The 19075-nt window shown below is 44.0% G+C and overlaps 1 protein-coding gene across 1 annotated transcript in view; it reads right to left on the bottom strand.

Moving 5' to 3' along the window:
- Window positions 1-19075, bottom strand: part of BRWD1 (bromodomain and WD repeat domain containing 1) — a 282561-nt gene that overhangs the window by 248088 nt on the left and 15398 nt on the right. Inside the window, exons 5-8 of the mRNA XM_029577859.1 lie at window positions 17253-17403; window positions 7156-7254; window positions 5991-6151; window positions 3514-3735 (exon numbers count right to left, since the gene is read on the bottom strand). Of these exons, the coding sequence (XP_029433719.1) occupies window positions 3514-3735; window positions 5991-6151; window positions 7156-7254; window positions 17253-17403 (633 nt within the window). The remainder of the gene's footprint in view (window positions 1-3513; window positions 3736-5990; window positions 6152-7155; window positions 7255-17252; window positions 17404-19075) is intronic.

Here is a 19075-nt window from a genome sequence, read left to right as displayed (position 1 = left end):
GGTATTTACAGTAAGGACATAAAAAAGGGGAAATTAGAGATAGTGTAGAGAAAGGGGGTGTTGGGTAGATAAGGCAGGGCATAAAAAGGGGAAGAAAGACATATATATTTCAGGTATAGGCATATGTAAATAACCATGTCTTGAGTTTTTGCTTGAAAGTTTTGGGAGATGGCTCAAGGCGCAGTTCAGTGGGCAAGGTATTCCATAACAATGGGCCAGCAAAGGAAAGCGCTCGTGCTTTGGTGGAGGCATGGTTATATATTTTGGGTGATGGGGTCTGTAATGTGGCGAGGTATTGATTTCTGGTAGGTTTAATAGAAGTTTGAAATTGCAGTGAATTATTAAACCATTTCATTTCAGGATTGTGGAGGGCTTTATGGATCAGTGTTAATGTCTTGTACTGTATGCGATATTGAATGGGGAGCCAGTGAAGGTCCTTCAAAACTGGCGTAATATGTTCCTTTGAGTTTGTGTTGGTAAGGATACGGGCTGCAGTATTTTGCAGAATTTGTAAGGGGCGGATGGCATTTTTAGGTAGGCCTAGGAGGAGTGAATTGCAATAATCTGTTTTGGAAAACAACATGGCTTGTAAAACTGTCCGGAAATCAGATGCGTGAAGCAAGGGTTTCAATTTTTTGAGTGTATGTAATTTGAAAAAACATTCTTTAAGGATTGCACTGATAAATTTTTTGAGGGTCATTTGGTCATCAATAATGACTCCTAGGTCTCGGACTTGGTGAGAGAATTGTATGTGCGTTGGTGTTATAGGTAAGGTAGGCGAAGTATGTAATGGAGTAGGAAGAGATATGATCATGAGTTCTGTTTTTGTGGAGTTGAGGGCAAGTGGTAAGGAGGTTAATAGATTATTGATAGCAGCGAGAGTAGTGTCCCAGATTTCAAGGGCTTTGGATATAGATTCTGTTACTGGAATAAGAATTTGTACATCATCAGCGTACAAAAAGTGTGGTAGTTTAAGGTTGGCGAGGAGATGGCAAAGCGGAAGAAGATAAATGTTAAAAAGGGTAGACGAAAGTGAAGAGCCTTGCGGGACTCCTTGCTTCAGGGGGATTTCTTTTGATAGGTGGTTGCCAATTTTGACTTTATAATTACGATTGGACAGGTAGGAAGTAAACCAGTTATGAGCGGTACCAGTTATTCCAATCTCGTGTAGGCGTTGGAGGAGAATTTGGTGGTTAACGGTATCAAAAGCCGCTGAAATATCCAGGATTACTAGAAGATGTAGTTGATTTCTATCTAGGCTTTTGAGAAGGTAATCGGACAGTGATAAGAGAAGAGTTTCAGTACTATGTAATTTACGAAACCCATATTGTGAGGGAGAGAGGATTTGGTGTTCTTCTAAATAGTCACTGAGTTGACGGTTGATAGTTTTTTCTAGGATTTTAGCAATAAATGGGAGATTAGAAATAGGGCGGTAATTGCCAAGGTCTAATGGGTCGAGCTTAGGTTTTTTTAAAGTAGGTTTAAGGATAGCAAATTTGAGAGAGTTGGGTACTTGTCCAAATTCGATGGAAGTATTGATAATGTTAGAAATGGGGCTGGCTATTAGATCAGGGACAGTGAGTAGGAGTTTTGTGGGGATGGTATCAGACGGGTGAGAGGAGGGTTTAGCTTTTTTGAGCAGGGATTCAATTTCAGTTGTTGCTGTGTTTTCAAAGAATGTTAGCTGAGGTGCAGAGTCTTTTGTGTGACAGAGGTTATTGAATTGGGGCATGTGGGGATTATGGGGGAAGCGTGTCATGATTTTGTTAATTTTGTCCTGAAAGAAAGAAGCCAGTTGTTCGCATTTGATTTTGGCTTCTTCTTCTGGTATGATATTTGGAGTGAGGTTAGTAAGTGAAGTGACATATTCAAACAATACTTTTGGATTGAATTGAAATTGATGTATTTTACCAGCATAGAAATTCTTTTTTGCATTGTTGATCATCTCACTATAGTTTTGCAGGGAAGTTTTGTATCGTGCAAGTAGAGTAGGTGTCTGTTCTTTACGCCAATTTTTTTCAGCTTTTCTAAGGGCTTGTTTTAGGTCTTTTAGTGTGGGAGTGTACCAGGGTTTTTTTGTATTTTTCTGAGAGGAGAGTTTTTTTGTAATGAGGGGGCAAATGTTATTAGCAACTGAGAGGGTGTATTCATTCCATGAAGTTAAAGCAGTGTCAGCATTTGATAGATCAAGGTTAAACTGGGTGTTGGATAGAGCTGTGGTAAGCTCGTCTCTATTGCATGTTTTTCGGTATTGTATAGTGGTAGAGCAGATTGGGAGGGGCGGCGGTCTTTGAAGAGTGTTGGATGTTCTTATGATATAGTGGTCAGACCATGGGATGGGTGTGCATGATAGAGAATCAGTTACGAAGTGACGGTTTATAAAGATGAGGTCGAGTGAGTGACCAGCTTTGTGTGTGGGCATGTTTATGATTTGCTTGAATCCTAGTGATTTCATGGCTTCTAGGAAGGAGGAGCAGCTAGGTGTATGAGGTGTTGTGTTGGCATGGAGATTAAAGTCTCCTAGGATAATAGCTGGGGAGTCGAAAGAGATATTTTTAGCTATATATTCAATGAGAGATGAAGGGCTGTTGTTAAGAGTTCCAGGGGGAGCATAAATGAGGCAGATTTGTAGAGAGGGGGCTTTGAACAAGCCAATTTCTAATTTAGCTGGAGGGGGGATGGGTTGGAGTGTGAGTTTGAGTTGTTTGTTGGTGGCTAAGAGAATGCCTCCACCTTTCTTTTTTAATCGGGGGATGGAGACTATATCGTATATATTGTTGGGGAGCTGGTTAAGGAGAACATTATCAGTGTCTTTCAACCATGTTTCTGTTATTGCACAGATGTCTGGTGTTTCGTCTGAGAGGATGTCGTTAAGTATAGAGGTTTTTTTGTTTAATGATTGTGCATTGAAGAGGATGAGTGTGAGTGCTGTGAGGCCGATGATTTGAGTGAGTGGTGGGGAGATCATGGTTGTGTGAATGCTTTTGAGGTATGATCGTTGTCGTATGGCATGCGGTGCAGTAGGTCTATGTCTATAATAGCTGAGTGTTGGGATGTTTAGCATATTGAGGCTGCACAGGTAAAAGCTGCACAGGTAAAAGTGAATGTGTATTTGTGTGTTGTATAAAGTGAAGTTGTATTTTGTATTGAGTGTAGCAGTCAGTCAATTGCAGTAGATGAGGGCTGACAGAGTGGAGGATACCAGGAAGCAATGTAACTTACCTATAATTAAAAGGAGGAGGGGGAAGGAGGAGGGACGTAAAGGGGAGTTTGAGTAGTAACATTGGAGTTAAGTAAGGATATGTAGAAGAGTGTTTAAGACTCTAGTTGCTTTAGGCCTTAGGTGCTGTTGTATCCAACCAACTCTAGGTAAAGACAGGACTGATCTAGGTAAATCCCTTCGTATTTTTATTTTGTTTCAAATAAATGAAAATAAAAACCACAAACAAAAACCCCCCACAAAACTAAAGTAAGTGCACACCCCAAATAAAACCATGCATATTTCCAGCATACCTGTAGAGAGTTAATGGAACCAGTATGTCCCTGGAGTACAGCAACCGGGGCACAAGTCCGTAGGCACCACACACGGATGATTTTATCACAGCTTCCAGCTGCAATTAAAGTATTTTCATAGTTCACAGCCATATCAGAAATCTCTGCTGAATGACCTCGCAGAGTGGCTAGTAGACGGCCATTGTATGTTGACCAGATCTTCACTAAACAGTCATCCGAGCCCTAAAGAGAAAAGGCAGACAGACACTAACTTGTTTCACATCAAAGCTACAAACAGATTTTGGGCCCAGCTCCCTTTCTGTTATAATTGTGCTGCTAAAGCTAGGGGGAACCTGCCCCACACTCTCATTCACTGCCATTTACAAAAATGGGGAGGGGTCCAAAGCAGCACCTTCATTTGTAGCCTCCAGATTTTCTTCCCCATCAGACCAGACCGTTTCATTCCTTTTCAGAAAAGCATTTACATCAAGATGATATTTAGAAAGAATAAGTTTATATAGGCTCTATAGCATTCATGCAGAACCAGAAAAAGGGTTTGTTTGTTTTTTTAAAAACTTCCTGGGACACATCTCAGCGTTTCTTCTGGCCATTCCATCTGGCAGCAACGTGGACAGCCCAGGACTGGGGCCCTGCAAGAGCATACTAAAGGGGCCGCCCCTTGGCATTTTTATTTGGTCTTTTTAAAATTATGGGGAAAAGAGGAAGGGGACAATCAGGACTCTGACTGCCGTATCTACTCCAGTGAGTGGCCCACTTGATACTCATTTCTTTCAAACTCCTTCTGATTTAAAATTTGGTGATATTTCTGATGAGGCCACCTTAACTTCCAGAGCATAGACCACCCCCCCTCGATAGGGAATATGGAAGATCCACTCTCCCCCCAAGTTAAGGAATTGTTACCAGGGGGTTTGGAGGTGAATCCTTCTGATTTATGTTTTGACACTGTTGGTAACATCACCCAAAATGCAAGGCTGTTGCATGAAAGAACTGAGGACAGAGTCTGCTCCTGAAGCCATCTTCTGGAGAGACAAACTCAGGAGCTAACCCTGCAGCAGTTATTCCATCTGCAACTCTTGGCCTCTCTGGCTCTATTGAAAGTCTTTCCGAGCCAAATGTCTCTAACCCTGTTGGAACTGCTGCAAAATTGTCTGATTTAGATTCTAAAGTTAATGAAGTGACAGGAAATTTGATATCTGTTTCTGAAACACTTACTACATTACAATCATCTCTGGTTGCTAATCTGAAAGATTGTTTAATGATAAGCTAGAAATATTGAACAAGTTGAGAGCAAGGAATCTCCATATTCTGAATTTCCCTAAAACTCGTTCATTATATACTTTTAAAATAACTCCTCAGTAGGGAAGGGAAGATTTACAGATTTTACCTGACAAGGTTTTATCTGTCTAGATGTTATGTTCCTGGATTTAAAAAAAAGATTAGACAAGAAGGTAACCCTGATCTGTAAACATCTTTTCACAGTGCTAATATAACTGCCTTCCTTCAAGGCTCAGTTGAGAATATTTCAACTAGGGCAACCTTGATTGTCACATTTACAATTGAAGAGGATAAAAAAAAAAAAAAAAAAAAGTTGATTCTTAGGTATTTCAAAAATAAAAATACTATTTTTTGTGGATTATAGGGGTTAAGTTTTGCCAAGTGTGTCCAGTAAGACCCAGCTCTGCAGACAAGCCTTTCTTCAGTTAAAAACATGTATTATCTCTTTGGGTGCTTCTTTTTAAAATTTTCTTGTAAACGTATTGTGACCTTATTAGATAATCAATATATTTTCACAAATCCTTTGTACCTAGAAACCTTTATTGCTGACAAATATGCTGCAAGTTAATAAAAGGGTTGAGTTTAGTGAGTGGGGCATATTTGCATATTAGAAAGAAAAAAAAAAAAAAAAGAGTCAGGCCTTGCAGTAAATTCTGTATTAATTTAATAGTTTTCTTCTTGATTGTTTTCCTTTCAAGCTCCAAGAGAGAGGACTTCTAATGGATGCATATGGTTTACTTTCTTGTGTTTTGCTGGATGTATGCATATATTTTCCTTTTATTCTTTTCATGTATACTGTGGAAAATTCAATTAAAAAAAAATAAAAAGCTTCCCAAATTCAGAGAATCCTGGACTCTGGCAGCCTATCCTTCATATTCACCTCTTCAGGTAGATGTTTTGTACTGTAATTTGTGTGTGATGTAAATACTTTAGCAAAAAATTAACTGCAAGACAGTTATCTTTGTTTCTACTAGAACCAAGGCCACATGATGTCCACTCCCTAGAGACCTTAGCCTTTACATAATTTCCCCCTTGCTGAATGTTTGGGGGCAGTATCCAAAAATGAGTTTCCTATCAGTCTTACTCTTTCCGATAAGTGACTTCAAACAAATTTCTCCTAAAGAGAAAAGCAGATAGACTACAGGAAAGAGATACCACTGCCATGAAAGCAATCACTAATGTTAGTGTGAGGATCTACTCACTGTAAATATTCGCTGTCCAGTCCGGTCAAATGCAACACAGTAAACAGAAGAGAGATGGCCCAGAATTCTCCTGTGCATCTTTATATGCTGATACATGCTTCCTGGAAATGCTGAACTAAAACGTACACAGCCTGTCAGCTGCCTTCCACGATCCACCTCCACTATGTAAAGAGGACAAGTACATAAGTTCATAGATTCAGACATACCGTACAGAAAAGCCAAAATGCATTTTGTGATCACAACATACTTAAGTTAAATGCTACTGTGCTCATTAAACATTTAATGAGACTTCTGCCGAAAGACCTAAATCAAATTTTCTAAAAAGAACCCATAAGAGTTTTCAGCAGCTACTCAACAAAAACTGCAATACTGGAAACCATACATCAAGTCAGACAGCTTCGATAGCACTGTCCCTTTAAACTGATGCACAAGATGAAAAATAAAAATAGCTGAACTAATGTATTTTCATTCTAACAGATTCATTCGTTTGCTATGTAAAGTCTTTTTTTTCCTTGACAAGACTGTTAAAGTGATTAATCTCACGGTTGTGCAAAATAATTCTTCAGTCCTCAGCAGTGCTCGAGAAACTCACAAGCTCACAAAATGCAAGCAAACATAGCTTTATGAGCCTGACAAAGCTGCAGCTAAAAAGAGATAGAAATGACACTGCTGCTATGGCCTGGGGCAGCCCCCTACTGCCAAACCAGCAAGGAGAGGGAATCTGATGGGTTGAAACGGTAATGCTGGCACCTCATTGCCATGTTTTCAGCGCAATTCTTTAGGGAAGGTCCCCTCCCTTACTGAATACAGGCAGACTTATTGCTTAACCTGTCCAATTTTTTTTCCCTTACACTCAACATGACAGTAAAAGCATGCACTGAATTTAACACTAGTTACTTCTCCATTTGATGCATCAGCAATCAAAGAGATTTGGATGTGCATAAACAATTGGCTCCAAATAAGTGGAAAAGAATCTCAAAAAAGAGTAAACATTTTCTTCCTATTATAATAGAAATACTATCTTCTCAGCAGGTACTTGTATTAACGTCTACTGAAGTGTTAAATAGCCCAGCATGCTAAGAACTGTTTTTAGAACAATTATACTGCAAGATATATAAAAAAGGTTTTCTATTTTACATTAACTGCAACCAAAGGTTTTACATACCAATGTTGGGTATGCTACCATAATTCACAGGCATTTCAGGTGGTCTTCCTCTATGAAGAGCAGCAAAGGCAGGGCCCCTCCACTGAACATTCCTACAATCTTCCAGAAAAAGTTTTAAAATGTAAACACTTAAGTTTCTAAGATAGCACTATCCAGTAAAGCTCCCCAAGCCCCAAATTAAATCCTGAATTATTGTACACTGAAGATTACTAATTTGATAGGTGGTTGAATATTTAAAATTACACAGATACACACTCACACACCTGCTCTCTTCTACCCAATGTTTTACTCGCGAATCAAAAAGTACTAGGAAGTTAAGAGATGTCTGCAAAAACTTGTGAATTTTTACCAAATGACTTTTGGAAATTCTACAGTGCATGAAAAGCAAAAATCTCCTTATAACCTGTATGCATTACCGGCAAATAGGAAAATTGGTTCTTACCTGCTAGTTTTCGTTCCTGTCCCTTCAGTATAAACATTATCAAAGCAGAAACAAGTAAAGTCAACCAGAGAAAGATCAAGCAAGTAGCAAAAAAAGCTGTAACCTCTAACTTGAAAATTTGAAATGCAAAACAGTGTTAAGAACTGCTCTTACATATATATCTATCTGGTGCCGTATAGTTCTGATATGCTGTAAATGTGCAGAAAACAATCTGAAAGAAAAAAAAACTTCGAGCGGACGTAACAACAGATGTAGCCCTGCTATCAATGGGAAATTTATGTAACCGGTACTTGCTTGATCCTGAAGAAAAGGGTAGAAAGAATTCCCACAGAGAGAGAAAAAAAACAGCTAGAAAAAAAGGGAACCGCAGGGTCAACTGCCTTAATTTGCTGGAGACAGAGAAATAATGGGACACAGGGTGAGCACTGTCCTGATATAGGATACCCTTTCAGTTTTTCTCTGTCTCTATCTGCTGGACAGGAGGCTAAACCCATTGTCTGGGCTGATCTGGGTACGTACAGGGAAAAGTCATTAAGCAATAGGAGGTAACAATGAGGGCTATGTAGTTAAAATAATTTAGCAGAGTGATGATAGGAAAATTAGTTCTTACCTGTTAATTTTCGTTCCTGTAGTACCATAGATCAGTCCAGACCGTGGGTTGAGCCTCCTGTCCAGCAGATGGAGACAGAGAAAAACTGAAAGGATATCAGGACAGAGTCTACCCTGCAGCCCTTCAGTATAACCATTGTCAAAGCAGAAAAAGACGCCAAGAACAGGATCAAGCAAGTAACTATAAAACTCAATTGAGCAACTCAACAACTTTTTAAGGAACTCTGTAGAAAAACGCTCTTGCATATACTTGGTCACCAAAACTAAAGCTTCCAGTATTCTGAAGAGAAAAATACAGTACTGACTTCCGAAGATCTCCAATAAAAAAAAAAAAAAAAATGCTTCAAGTGGACAACATGAAAGAATAAACAGGGAAGGGCGTCTGGACTGATCCGTGGTACTACAGGAACGAAAATTAACAGGTAAGAACTAATTTTCCTTTTCCCTGTACGTACCCGGATCAGTCCAGACCGTGGAATGTACCAAAGCTTCCCTAAACCGGATGGGACTGAGACAGTCCCGCTCGAAGCACTTGCATACCAAAAGAATCAAAGATTGGTACTTCCACATCCAGGCGGTAGTATCAAGCGAAAGTATGCAGGGACGTCCAGGTAGCAGCCCTGCAGATTTCTTGTGGAGAAACCAATTGATTCTCCACCCAGGAAGTAGCTTCAGACGCAGCGAATGAGCCTTTAAGCCCTCAGGAACCACCTGACCTTGACAAAGATAGGCAGAGGAAATTGCCTCTCTTAACCACAGAGCAATGGTAGCCTTGGAGACCGGTGTGCCCCGATTCAGACCACTCCAGAGGACAAAGAGATGATCCGATACCCAAAAGTCGTTGGTAATCTGGAGGTACCGGAGTAAGATGTGTTTAACATCAAGTCGGCGAAGGTTGCCCCCAGCGATCCCCGCAACCTCTTCTGGAGAACACGCTGAGAGCTCCACCTACTGGTTGGCTTGGAAGATGGAAACGACCTTCGGCAAGAAAGAAGGCACCGTTCTGAGAGAGACTCCGGAATCAGAAAACCGCAAAAAGGGTTCCCGACAGGACAACCTTAGATCTCCAAAACTCATCGAGCAGAACAGATAGATACGAGAAAAACCACCTTGAGCGCGAGATCTGTCACTGAAGCTCAACGGAGGGGCTCGAACAGAGCAGTACAGAGAGCCCGAAGGACGAGATTAAGACTCCACGACGAACAAGTGGAGCGAATGGGCGTTCTCAGGTGCTTGATGCCTTTCAAGAACCGAATCACGTCCGGGTGAGCCACCAATGGATGACCGTCGACTCTATCGAGAAGGACTCCTAGAGTGGACACTTATATGCACAACGAACCAAAGGAGAGACCCTTCTGAAGGAAAGAAAGTACCACCGAAATTGGAGCGGAGTGCGCCGAAACACCCGATTCCACACAGACGGACTCAAAAACTTTCCAAACGCTTACATAAGCCAGCGAAGTGGACTGCTTGCGAGCCCGCATAAGAGTGGAGATAACTTCCTCCTTATAGCCATTACGCCTCAGACGTCTCCGTTCAAAAGCCAGGCTGCTAGACAAAAGCGATCGGCCTGGTTGAAAAATACAGGCCCCTGCCGAAGCAGACTAGGAAGATGGCTGAGCCGAAGAGGCCCGTCCGTTGCCAGGTTGACGAGATCCACGAACCACGGTCTGCGAGGCCATTCAGGTGCTACCAGAACCACTGGCCCTTGGTGGAGTTCTACTCGTCTGAGAACATTTCCCACCAGAGGCCACGGAGGGAACACGTAGAGAAGGAACTCTGCGGGCCAGGGGAGAGCTAGAGCATCTACGCCCTCCGAAGAGTGTTCTCTCCAGCGGCTGAAGAACCTGTTGGCCTTGGCATTGCGCAAGGTCACCATGAGGTCCAGGTGAGGGGGACCCCACCTATCGATTATCAGATCCATGGCTTCGTCAGAGTTCCCACTCTCCAGGATCGAGAGACTGGCGACTGAGGAAATCGGCCTGTACATTCTCCTTGCCCGCTATGTGGGAGGCCGCCAAGCAATTCAGATGATGCTCAGCCCAGGCAAAGAGACGGCTGGCTTCTAGAGCCACCAGGTGACTGCGGGTGCCCCCCTGGCGGTTGACATAAGCAATCATGGTGGAGTTGTCGGATAGGACTCTCACCGCTTTGCCGCGGATTAAGGGTAGAAACTCCTGTAGCACCAGACGCACCGCTCGGGCCTCCAGCCGATTGATGTGCCAACGAGACTGAACTGGAGACCAAATCCCCTGCGTGGTCTGGGACTGGTAGATTGCTCCCCAGCCAGAGAGACTGGAATCAGTGGTCACTACCATCCACTATAGAGTCTGAAGAGGCATTCCCCGGAGAAGATGAGGAAGCGAAAGCCACCACTGCAAGGCGGCGATGGTAGAGGCCGAAAGCGGGAGAACCGTGTGAAACTGCTCCGACACCGACTGCCAACGGGATAGCAAAGCTCTCTGTAACGGATGCATATGCGCAAATGCCCAGGGGACTAGGTCGATGACGGAGGCCATTGAGCCCAGAACTTTGAGGTAGTCCCACACTGTCGGGAGAGGGAATGAGAGAAGGTTCCACACCTGATCAATAAGTTTGAGAGCTCGAGTGCGAGACAGGGACACCTTTCAGATTTGAGTATTGAAGCGGGCCCCCAAAAATTCCAACACCTGGGAAGGCTGGATATTGCTTTTGGGAAAATTGACTATCCACCCCAGGGAAGCGAGGAGAGCTAGAACCCGATCTACTGCCTGTTGGCAGCGACTCTCCGACTTGGCCCGCACGAGCCAGTCGTCCAGATAGGGGTGGACCAGGACTCCTTCTCGGCAGAGGGCAGCCGCCACCACCACTATGACACCTTGGTGAAGGTGCACGGTGTGGTGGCGAGGCCGAAGGGCAACACCCGCAACTGAAAATCCAGTTTGATGTGGAAGCGAAGATACTTCTGGTAATCGTGGCGAATCGGAATGTGGAAGTAGGCCTTCGTCAAATCGAGAGAGGCGAGGAACTAGCTGGGATGGACAGCCGCGATGACCGCTCTCAAGGTCTCCATGTGAAAATGTGGGATCTTGAGGGCCCGGTTGACCCTCTTGAGGTCCAAGATCGGACAAAAGGCACCGTCCTTCTTGGGTACCACGAAGTAAATGGAATACTGGCCGGCGCCGAGTTCCTGCTGCGGAACTGGGACAATGGCGCCCAGACTCGGGAGCCTGGAGAGTATTTGGTCCACCACCTCCCGCTTGAGACGGCTGCAAGGAGAGACAACGAAGAGGTCTAGCAGGTCTCGAACAAATTCTAAAGCATAACCCTCTCGGACAATCTCGAGAACCCACTGGTCCGACGTGATTTGGACCCATTCCTCTAAGAACAGGAAGAGATGACCACCCAGATAGGGGACAGAGGAATGGGTCGACCGAATTTCATTGTGAAGCGGGCTTTGGGGTGGCACGCTGAGAGGCCCCCTTGCGGAAGGGCCTGCGCCCACGAAAGGGCTGGGACCAAGATTGAGACCGGGAAGAGTAACCTCTAGAGGAGCCACCGCGCCCACAAGGTGTATATCTCCGTTGACCCCGGAATAGAGGACGGGACAGTGTAAACGACCTAGATTGTTTCAGATGGTCCTCAGGCAGCTTATGAACCTTGTTTTCCCCCCAAGGAGTTAATAAACTGCTCAAGGTCCTCTCCAAAAAGCAACTTACCCTTGAAAGGCAACGTGCCCAAGCACAGCCTTGGATGACGGGTCCGCTGACCAATTGCTCAACCAGAGGAGCCTTGTGGCGGATACCACAGAGACCATCGCTTTCGCCTGGACGTGGAGGAGGTTGTACAGCGCATCTGTCCCATACGCGATGATGCCTTCCAACTGTTGAGCCTGCTCCGCCTCTGCAGACGGGAGGTCCTGGGTGCCGAGCAGTTGAACCCACCTAAGATCTGCCCACTGCATGAGACTGTTGCAGATAGTCACCCGGACCCCCAGAGTCAGAACCTCGAAGATGCGTTTTAGATGGGCTGCGAGCTTACGATCTTGTACGTCCTTTTAGGGCTGTAGCCCCCACTACTGGAATACTGGTGTGTTTGGTGACCGCAGAGACAGAAGAATCTACTGTGGGAATTCGCAGCATGTCTAAGCAGTCCTCCGGGAGGGGGTACAACTTGTCCATAGCCCTCCCGACACGGAGCCCCGCTTCGGGAGCTTCCCATTCCCGGAGGACAACAATTTGTGCATAGGATGAAGGGAAAGGCACTCGCCGGAGCCCTGAGTCCCGCCAGGACCGGGTCCATATCCTTGGGAAGCAAAGCCATCAGCGTATCCACAGGGGGCCCCTCAATTCCCAGCTCCAGGAGGACAAGGGGAATGAGGGGTTCCAATTCCTCCCTCTGAAACATGCAGAAGACCCGGAGGTCATCCCCCTCCAAGGGGGGGGGGGGGAGCGCCCCCGCCAAATCCATGGCGGGATCCGGATCAACCAGAGGCGCCGGTGGGTCAGGGATGGGAGGTACCCCCGGGACCACCCGCACCCTGACAGGCCCCTGTGGCGGCGGGGGAACGGGCGGCGGAGTCGGTCATGGAATTTTCGCTGGCAGGGGACCTGCAGAAGGGTCTTCCTCCTCCTCCTGCAAGCTGGCCAAAGTAAGATTTGTGCAGGAGCAGCACAAATTCCGAGGAAAAACGGGGCCTAGCCTTGCTGGAGGGGGAGGGGGTAAACTCTGAAAAATTCAGGTCCTCAGCGTCTGGCAGCCCCGAATCGGGAGCTGCCGAAATACCCAAGATGGCCGCCGTTCCCACAGTTTGCCAACTCGGAAACGGCCATGTCATGTGGAGAGAAGTGCGACCCCGGGCTAAATTTGGAATCTCTGCCGAGGGACCCTCCTCACCCAGCAAGCACGCTGAACAGAGCGCGTCGCGGGCTCACCACAAGCAGTGCAGGAGTGAGAATGCAGCATCCCCACTGAAGAGAAGCCGCAATCTGCAAGCAAAATCAGCTGAGAGAAAAACAATTTGGCTACCGGCAGGAGCGGAGGCAGAAGAATGAACCCTGCATGCTCCTCTGCACTAAAGGTTCTGGCTGCCAGCTTGTGGATTTAAGATACTTAAACTTTCCCCCTTTTATGATTTTTTTTTTCAAACAGAGGGAAAAGAAGAGCACTGAGCCCCCAAGGCAGCCAGAGAAAGGGGGGGGGAGGGGGGTGAGTGACTGGACCACCAGTATCAACTCCCCACACCGAGGAAGCAAACTAGGACTTAGGCTATACCATGCACAAAGAGCCAAGCGCACCTAAGTCCAGCAAGAGCCAGGAGACTGAAGCGTCTCCTGTGAAAAAGGAAATAGGCAGAGTCCGACACAAACAAAATTAAAAAGATATATATATTTTTTTTTTCACGATTGAAACAATACTACAAATAAGTTACTACTTGCTTGATCCGAAAGGGAAAGAAAAGAACAGGAAAACAAGGGCTGACTAGCCAAGATCAGAAAACCGCAGGGTGAGCTGATCCATCTGCTGGAGACAGAAATACTGAAGGGCTGCAGGGTAGGCTCTGTCCTGATATAGTATATCCTTTCAGTTTTGGTCTGTCTCCATCTTCTGGACAGGAGGGCTCAACCCAAGGTCTGGACTGATCCGGGTACGTACAGGGAAAAATGTTTTAAGAACTGTCAAATGATTCTATTAAGTGCTAATATTCAAATAGGCAGACCAAGTGGTTACATTACAGACAAAGATTTGCTTGTGCTAAATGCCCAGCAATTCCAATAAATGTTTGCACATAGTAGATAATACCTATTATGATGGTCACACAATCTATATCATATTTTTGGTGAGGAGAGATGGGAAGGACTATTATATAGTATTTTTCTAAAATGGAAGAGTTCTACAATGTAGCATAGAATTAGTTTTACTAAATCAAGGATTATCACCCTACTTGCAATAAATGGCTTTTACAGGTAGGAGGTTAAACTTCTATAAATTACATCTTGCTCTTAAAAGTTCCAAGGGGAAGCCTAGTTCCAGCAGCTCCCACAACCTAAATAAAACAAGTCAGCCCTAGTCCCTACTAGGCATTTACAGCCTCGCTACCAATTTGATCAAGACCAGCCCTTTCTAACATCCACTAGAAAATTCTCACATTCCTAGTGGCTCATACCATGGAAGAAACCAGAAATCACACAATTTTAAAAAAAGCAATGTTTAAACATTTATGTAATACATTTATGTAAACATCCACACACACTGCTGTATTCACTAAGTGTGTAGTCTTTAAAGGACCAGTCACAATTTTAAAGTTAATTCTGTAATAAAAACCGAGATAGAGACATGGACATGATTAGTTACATTTAAACATTATTGATCACTAACTATGTTACCGAACCTTATGGCACTCTTGTAAATGTGCAAATCACAGTGTCATTAATTTTAGGTGCCTTGATGTAAACCGTTGTGACGGTCTCCTCCAAACGACGGTATAGAAAAGATTTAAAATAAATAAATAATATAGTTCAGTACATACTGAATTATAATTTATCAGACATTCAGTTAACATTTGGCCTACTTTAATTCAGCAAGGATATCTGATAAATTTATTTTCCTGTAATGCACTCAGACCAGGCCAGAACAGTGGGTTATGCACATGAACCAGCAGATGGAAACAGATCAACAGGCTCACCAGTGTTGCTCCTTATATTACATCCATTCTGACACTAGCCTGCCAGTATGTCTATAAACAAGCTAACTTTTGGCAAGCTCAATACCATTCGCAGCAAAAAAAAAAAACAAAACTCAGATTAAATATACCTTCCCCCCCCCCCTTTTATTTTTAAACCATAAACCAAGGAACTTCCAGAAAAACAAAGGAAGAGAACTGACTGAGAATTCTTAACATACTATAAACGCTTACCTATACCCATGTATGCATATACCGCTTCTGATCTACAACTCCACCTTCCTACCTGTAAGCAAAGTAAGCAGGAAGGGACCAAGAGTAGAGACTCCAAAACCTAACAGAAGCATAGGAAGGGCCTAGGCCCAGTCCGACTGTACTAAAAGAAAAGAAATGTTATCAGCTAAGTAGTAATTTCACATCTCCTCTTCATCCAGTTGACCAATGGGATGTACCAAAACTACTCCTTTCTAGGGAGGGATGCTACTGCAGCCCTCTGCAGTACCGCGGATGGAAAGGAGGCCTCCCCTCAGGACAAGATATTAAGTCGATCATGCTTAGAGAAGGAATGCAAGGATGACTGTTGCCAGCTTCCAAATCTTCAGTGGAGAGACAAAACTTCTCCACCCAAGAAACAGCTTGAACTCGCAGCTATCTTGACAAGGAAGCACCAATATCCACATAAGCTGCTGTAATCAATTCCTTAACACAATGCACCACCGTAGACCAAGAAGCCACCTAACTTTCCTCATTCCACCATACAGAACAAAGATGATCAGACTCCAAAAGGTATTACTGATCTTCAGATATCAGAAGGTGCCTTCTCACATCCAATGGACAAAGGAGAGCATAGCCCTCAGAATCAGCCTGCCTGAATCTGTTTCATTTGAATCGATCAAGAAATTGATCGATTCAAATGAAACAGACTACTTTCAGAAGGAAGAAACTGCACAAAACCCAAACCTTTTCCTTTGTGATCAATAAGAGAGGATCTCTACCGGCAAACACCTGCAACTCAGACATCCTCCGAGCCAAATAGCCACGAGAAAGACTTTTCAGTATAAGCAGCTGTACGGAAATAGCTTTAAAAAGGAGCAAACTGAAAGTGAAGGATGAAACCAGCTTTACATCCCAAGGCGTGATCTAATATGCTTAACACGTCTGAAGAACTGAGAGAAATCCAGATAAGAAAATACGGGGCTGTATTAGCAATAGACTGCTAATAAGATAGAGCTGCCACCTGCACGCTCGAGGAACCGAGACTCCAAAATCAATGGAACAAGTACAATCCCAGGGACACACTGATGCTCAGAGCACCAATCATCGAACACTCTCCAAATCCATATATACACTAAAGCGTTAGAAAATTTCCTAACCTTAAGTAACATACCCACTAATGCTTAAAAGTAACCCTTCTTCACCAAGCATGCCCTCTCAAGGGCCAAACCATAAGGAAAAAAAAAAAGAATCAGATCCTCATGAACAGCAGGCCCTGATAAAGCAACTCATTGAGGACATAGTTTTCTCTAAGCTTAGCACAAGAGCGATTGCTCATACATTTCAGAGCATTGTTCACGGGTTTTACATGATTCTCACAATTTTTTCTTTGTGCTATGTACAGAAATGCAACACTAATACTAGTGCTCAAAAATTGTCGGTTTAAAAAAAAAAAAAAATGTTTGCACACACCTAGTTACTCCTTGGAAGGAACATTGCTTGTGGGTTGGAAAGGGCAAGGGTTTGTCACAGAGCAGTTGCCAAAGATCTGCGTAGCATGGCCAACGAGGTCAGTCCAGCACAACCAACAGAACCAGCCCCAGATGCTCATCAACTCTTTGAAATAGTCTGCCTAGTATTGGCCAAGGAAGAAAAAACATACAACATCCCATCCTCGGGCCACTCATAAACTAGTGCATCAATCTCAAAAACGAGCAAGCATCCCTCTTCTGGTTGAAAAATCTGCATACCTTCACATTCTGGGTTTAAAAAAAAGGTTTGGAAAACTTCCTAGTGAAGGCCATAAACTATAATAAACAGAGTTGACTTGATTGCCACCAAGCATTAGCAGCATGGGATCTAATTGTTTTTTTTGCCAGGTACTTGTAATCTGGATTGATCCTTGTTGGAAACCAGATGCTGTGCTTCATAGACCCAAGCCATGTTCTTGTCTGCTGGAGACAGAATACTGGCAGGCTGGTGACAGATCGGAGGTATAAGGAGTGACATCAGCAAACCTGTTGATCTGTCGCCACCTTCTGGTTGGTGTGCATAACCCACTAGTCTTACTGGAAGAAGAATGTGCATTTTACCTTATCTATAATTTCAAAGGAAAAAAAAAATCCATGCTACTTTAAAGTCAATTTCTTGATTGTTTACTTTAGGAAATACCTTTCGCTGTCCTGAGCAATGACTGTCTCCCAGCACCAAGTAAGGAGATGACTCTCGAAATGCTGGGTGGAATCTCTTTATCCAGTATAGGGCCAATACGCTGGCAAATTCGCAACAAGTAATCAGGAGCCACATGTTTGTTGGACAAAACCTGGTGTAAAAAAAAATGAAATACATGCAAGTCTTTTTTTTTTTTTTTTAAACTGCATTATTTCCTTCAAACAGCTTTCTCCTACAGCATACAGTTCATTTGGATCCTGCCCCAACCCCACTTGTTGCGTGTGTGTGCAGGAGGAGAGGGGAATAGTTTGAGCCTGAGGTGCCACAGATTTGTAGCTACCACGTATTTTCCTGTCTCTCTTCCTATCTAGCTGGTTTAACAGCATTATAGTGCCATACAAAATGCAGAGATTCTATACCAATTTAAAAAAAAAATAAAATAAAATTCAGAAGTGGCTGCTGTCTGCCCCTACCAGAAATCTGGTGCAGGTGGATATTTGTCGAGGAGGCCTGTACCATGTTCAGAGAAATAAATTGTGAAAATTTAAAATGTTTACCCATGCACAATGACATTGGGAATCTGCACATAATCAGATCATTTGGAAGTATAAAGCAGCTGGAGATGGCCATTCCTGGCATGCTAATTCGCAGACACAGAATGCCACATCATAATATTTAATTTTGTATTAGTTTAATGTTATGCCACTAGTAGCATAAAAAGAGCCACTTGTGATATAACAGCAAGATAATAAAAATGAAAACTGAAAGGCATAATGGGGCAGATTTTAAATGTACACCTGATTTTATAAAAACGTGCATGCTGCTGCGCGCATGTTATAAAATTCGGGGGTCGGCGCACGCAAAGGGCTGCACACTTGTGCACCTTGCATGCGCCGAGCCCAAGGGTAGCCCCGATGGCTTTCCCCGTTCCATCCAAGGCCGCTCCGAAATCGGAGGGAACTTTTTTTTCAATCCCCCCCACCTTTCCCTCCCTTCCCCTATCTAGCCCACCCCCCAGCCCTAACTAAATTCCCCCCTATCTTTTTTTCAGGAGTTACGCCTGCCTGAGGGAGGTGGAACTTGCGTGCGCCGGCTGGCAGCCGGCCCGCCATGCCCCGGTACAGGCCGCTGTGCCGAAGCACTCGGGACCGCCCCCGGACCGCCGCCACGCCCATTTTGGAAAGCCTCGGGACATACGCGCGTCCCGGGCTTGCGCGCCACGCCGAGCCTATGCAAAATAGGCTCTGCGCGCAGGGGTATGTTTTCGGGGGTTACGCGCATAACCCTTTGAAAATCTACCCCAATATGATTATGATTATGGCTAGCCCAACATTAATTTGGTGAAATAAAATCCAAGCAGCTCAAACTAGAATACAGCATGGTGGTATTTTGTTGCTACATGAAGAGGTCAGAAAGAACATGGAGGCAGCAACGCAAAGGGGGGCCTTATCAGCAAATCTATCCCACTGGAACCTGGTTCTCTTTACTGAAACAGCTATCCATCTTGGTGTTGGTCCGGGACGCCATTAAGTCCATTATTGGCTGCCCACACCCTCTCATGATCATGAGGAACACTGCTCAGCTAGGTCCCCATTTCCCTGTGTTATGGCTTGTATATGTGCTCAAATTTACATACTTCTGGCAGAATTTGTAAGATGTGTAGCATTTTAAGACGACATGAGTGATCAGACAAAACATCTTATTTTTAATGTGTTTCAAATTAAACTATTATGCATAACAGAATAACACAATCATTAAACAAACCATAGCAATAAGAGAAATAAAGTGGTCCTGTTCAAAAGTTTGCATACCCTTGAATGACT

Source organism: Rhinatrema bivittatum, chromosome 15 (genome assembly GCF_901001135.1).
Source record: "Rhinatrema bivittatum chromosome 15, aRhiBiv1.1, whole genome shotgun sequence".
Classification (NCBI taxonomy): domain Eukaryota; kingdom Metazoa; phylum Chordata; class Amphibia; order Gymnophiona; family Rhinatrematidae; genus Rhinatrema; species Rhinatrema bivittatum.
The sequence above is the reverse complement of the archived record's forward strand: the minus strand, read 5'-3'. Positions and strand labels throughout refer to the sequence as shown.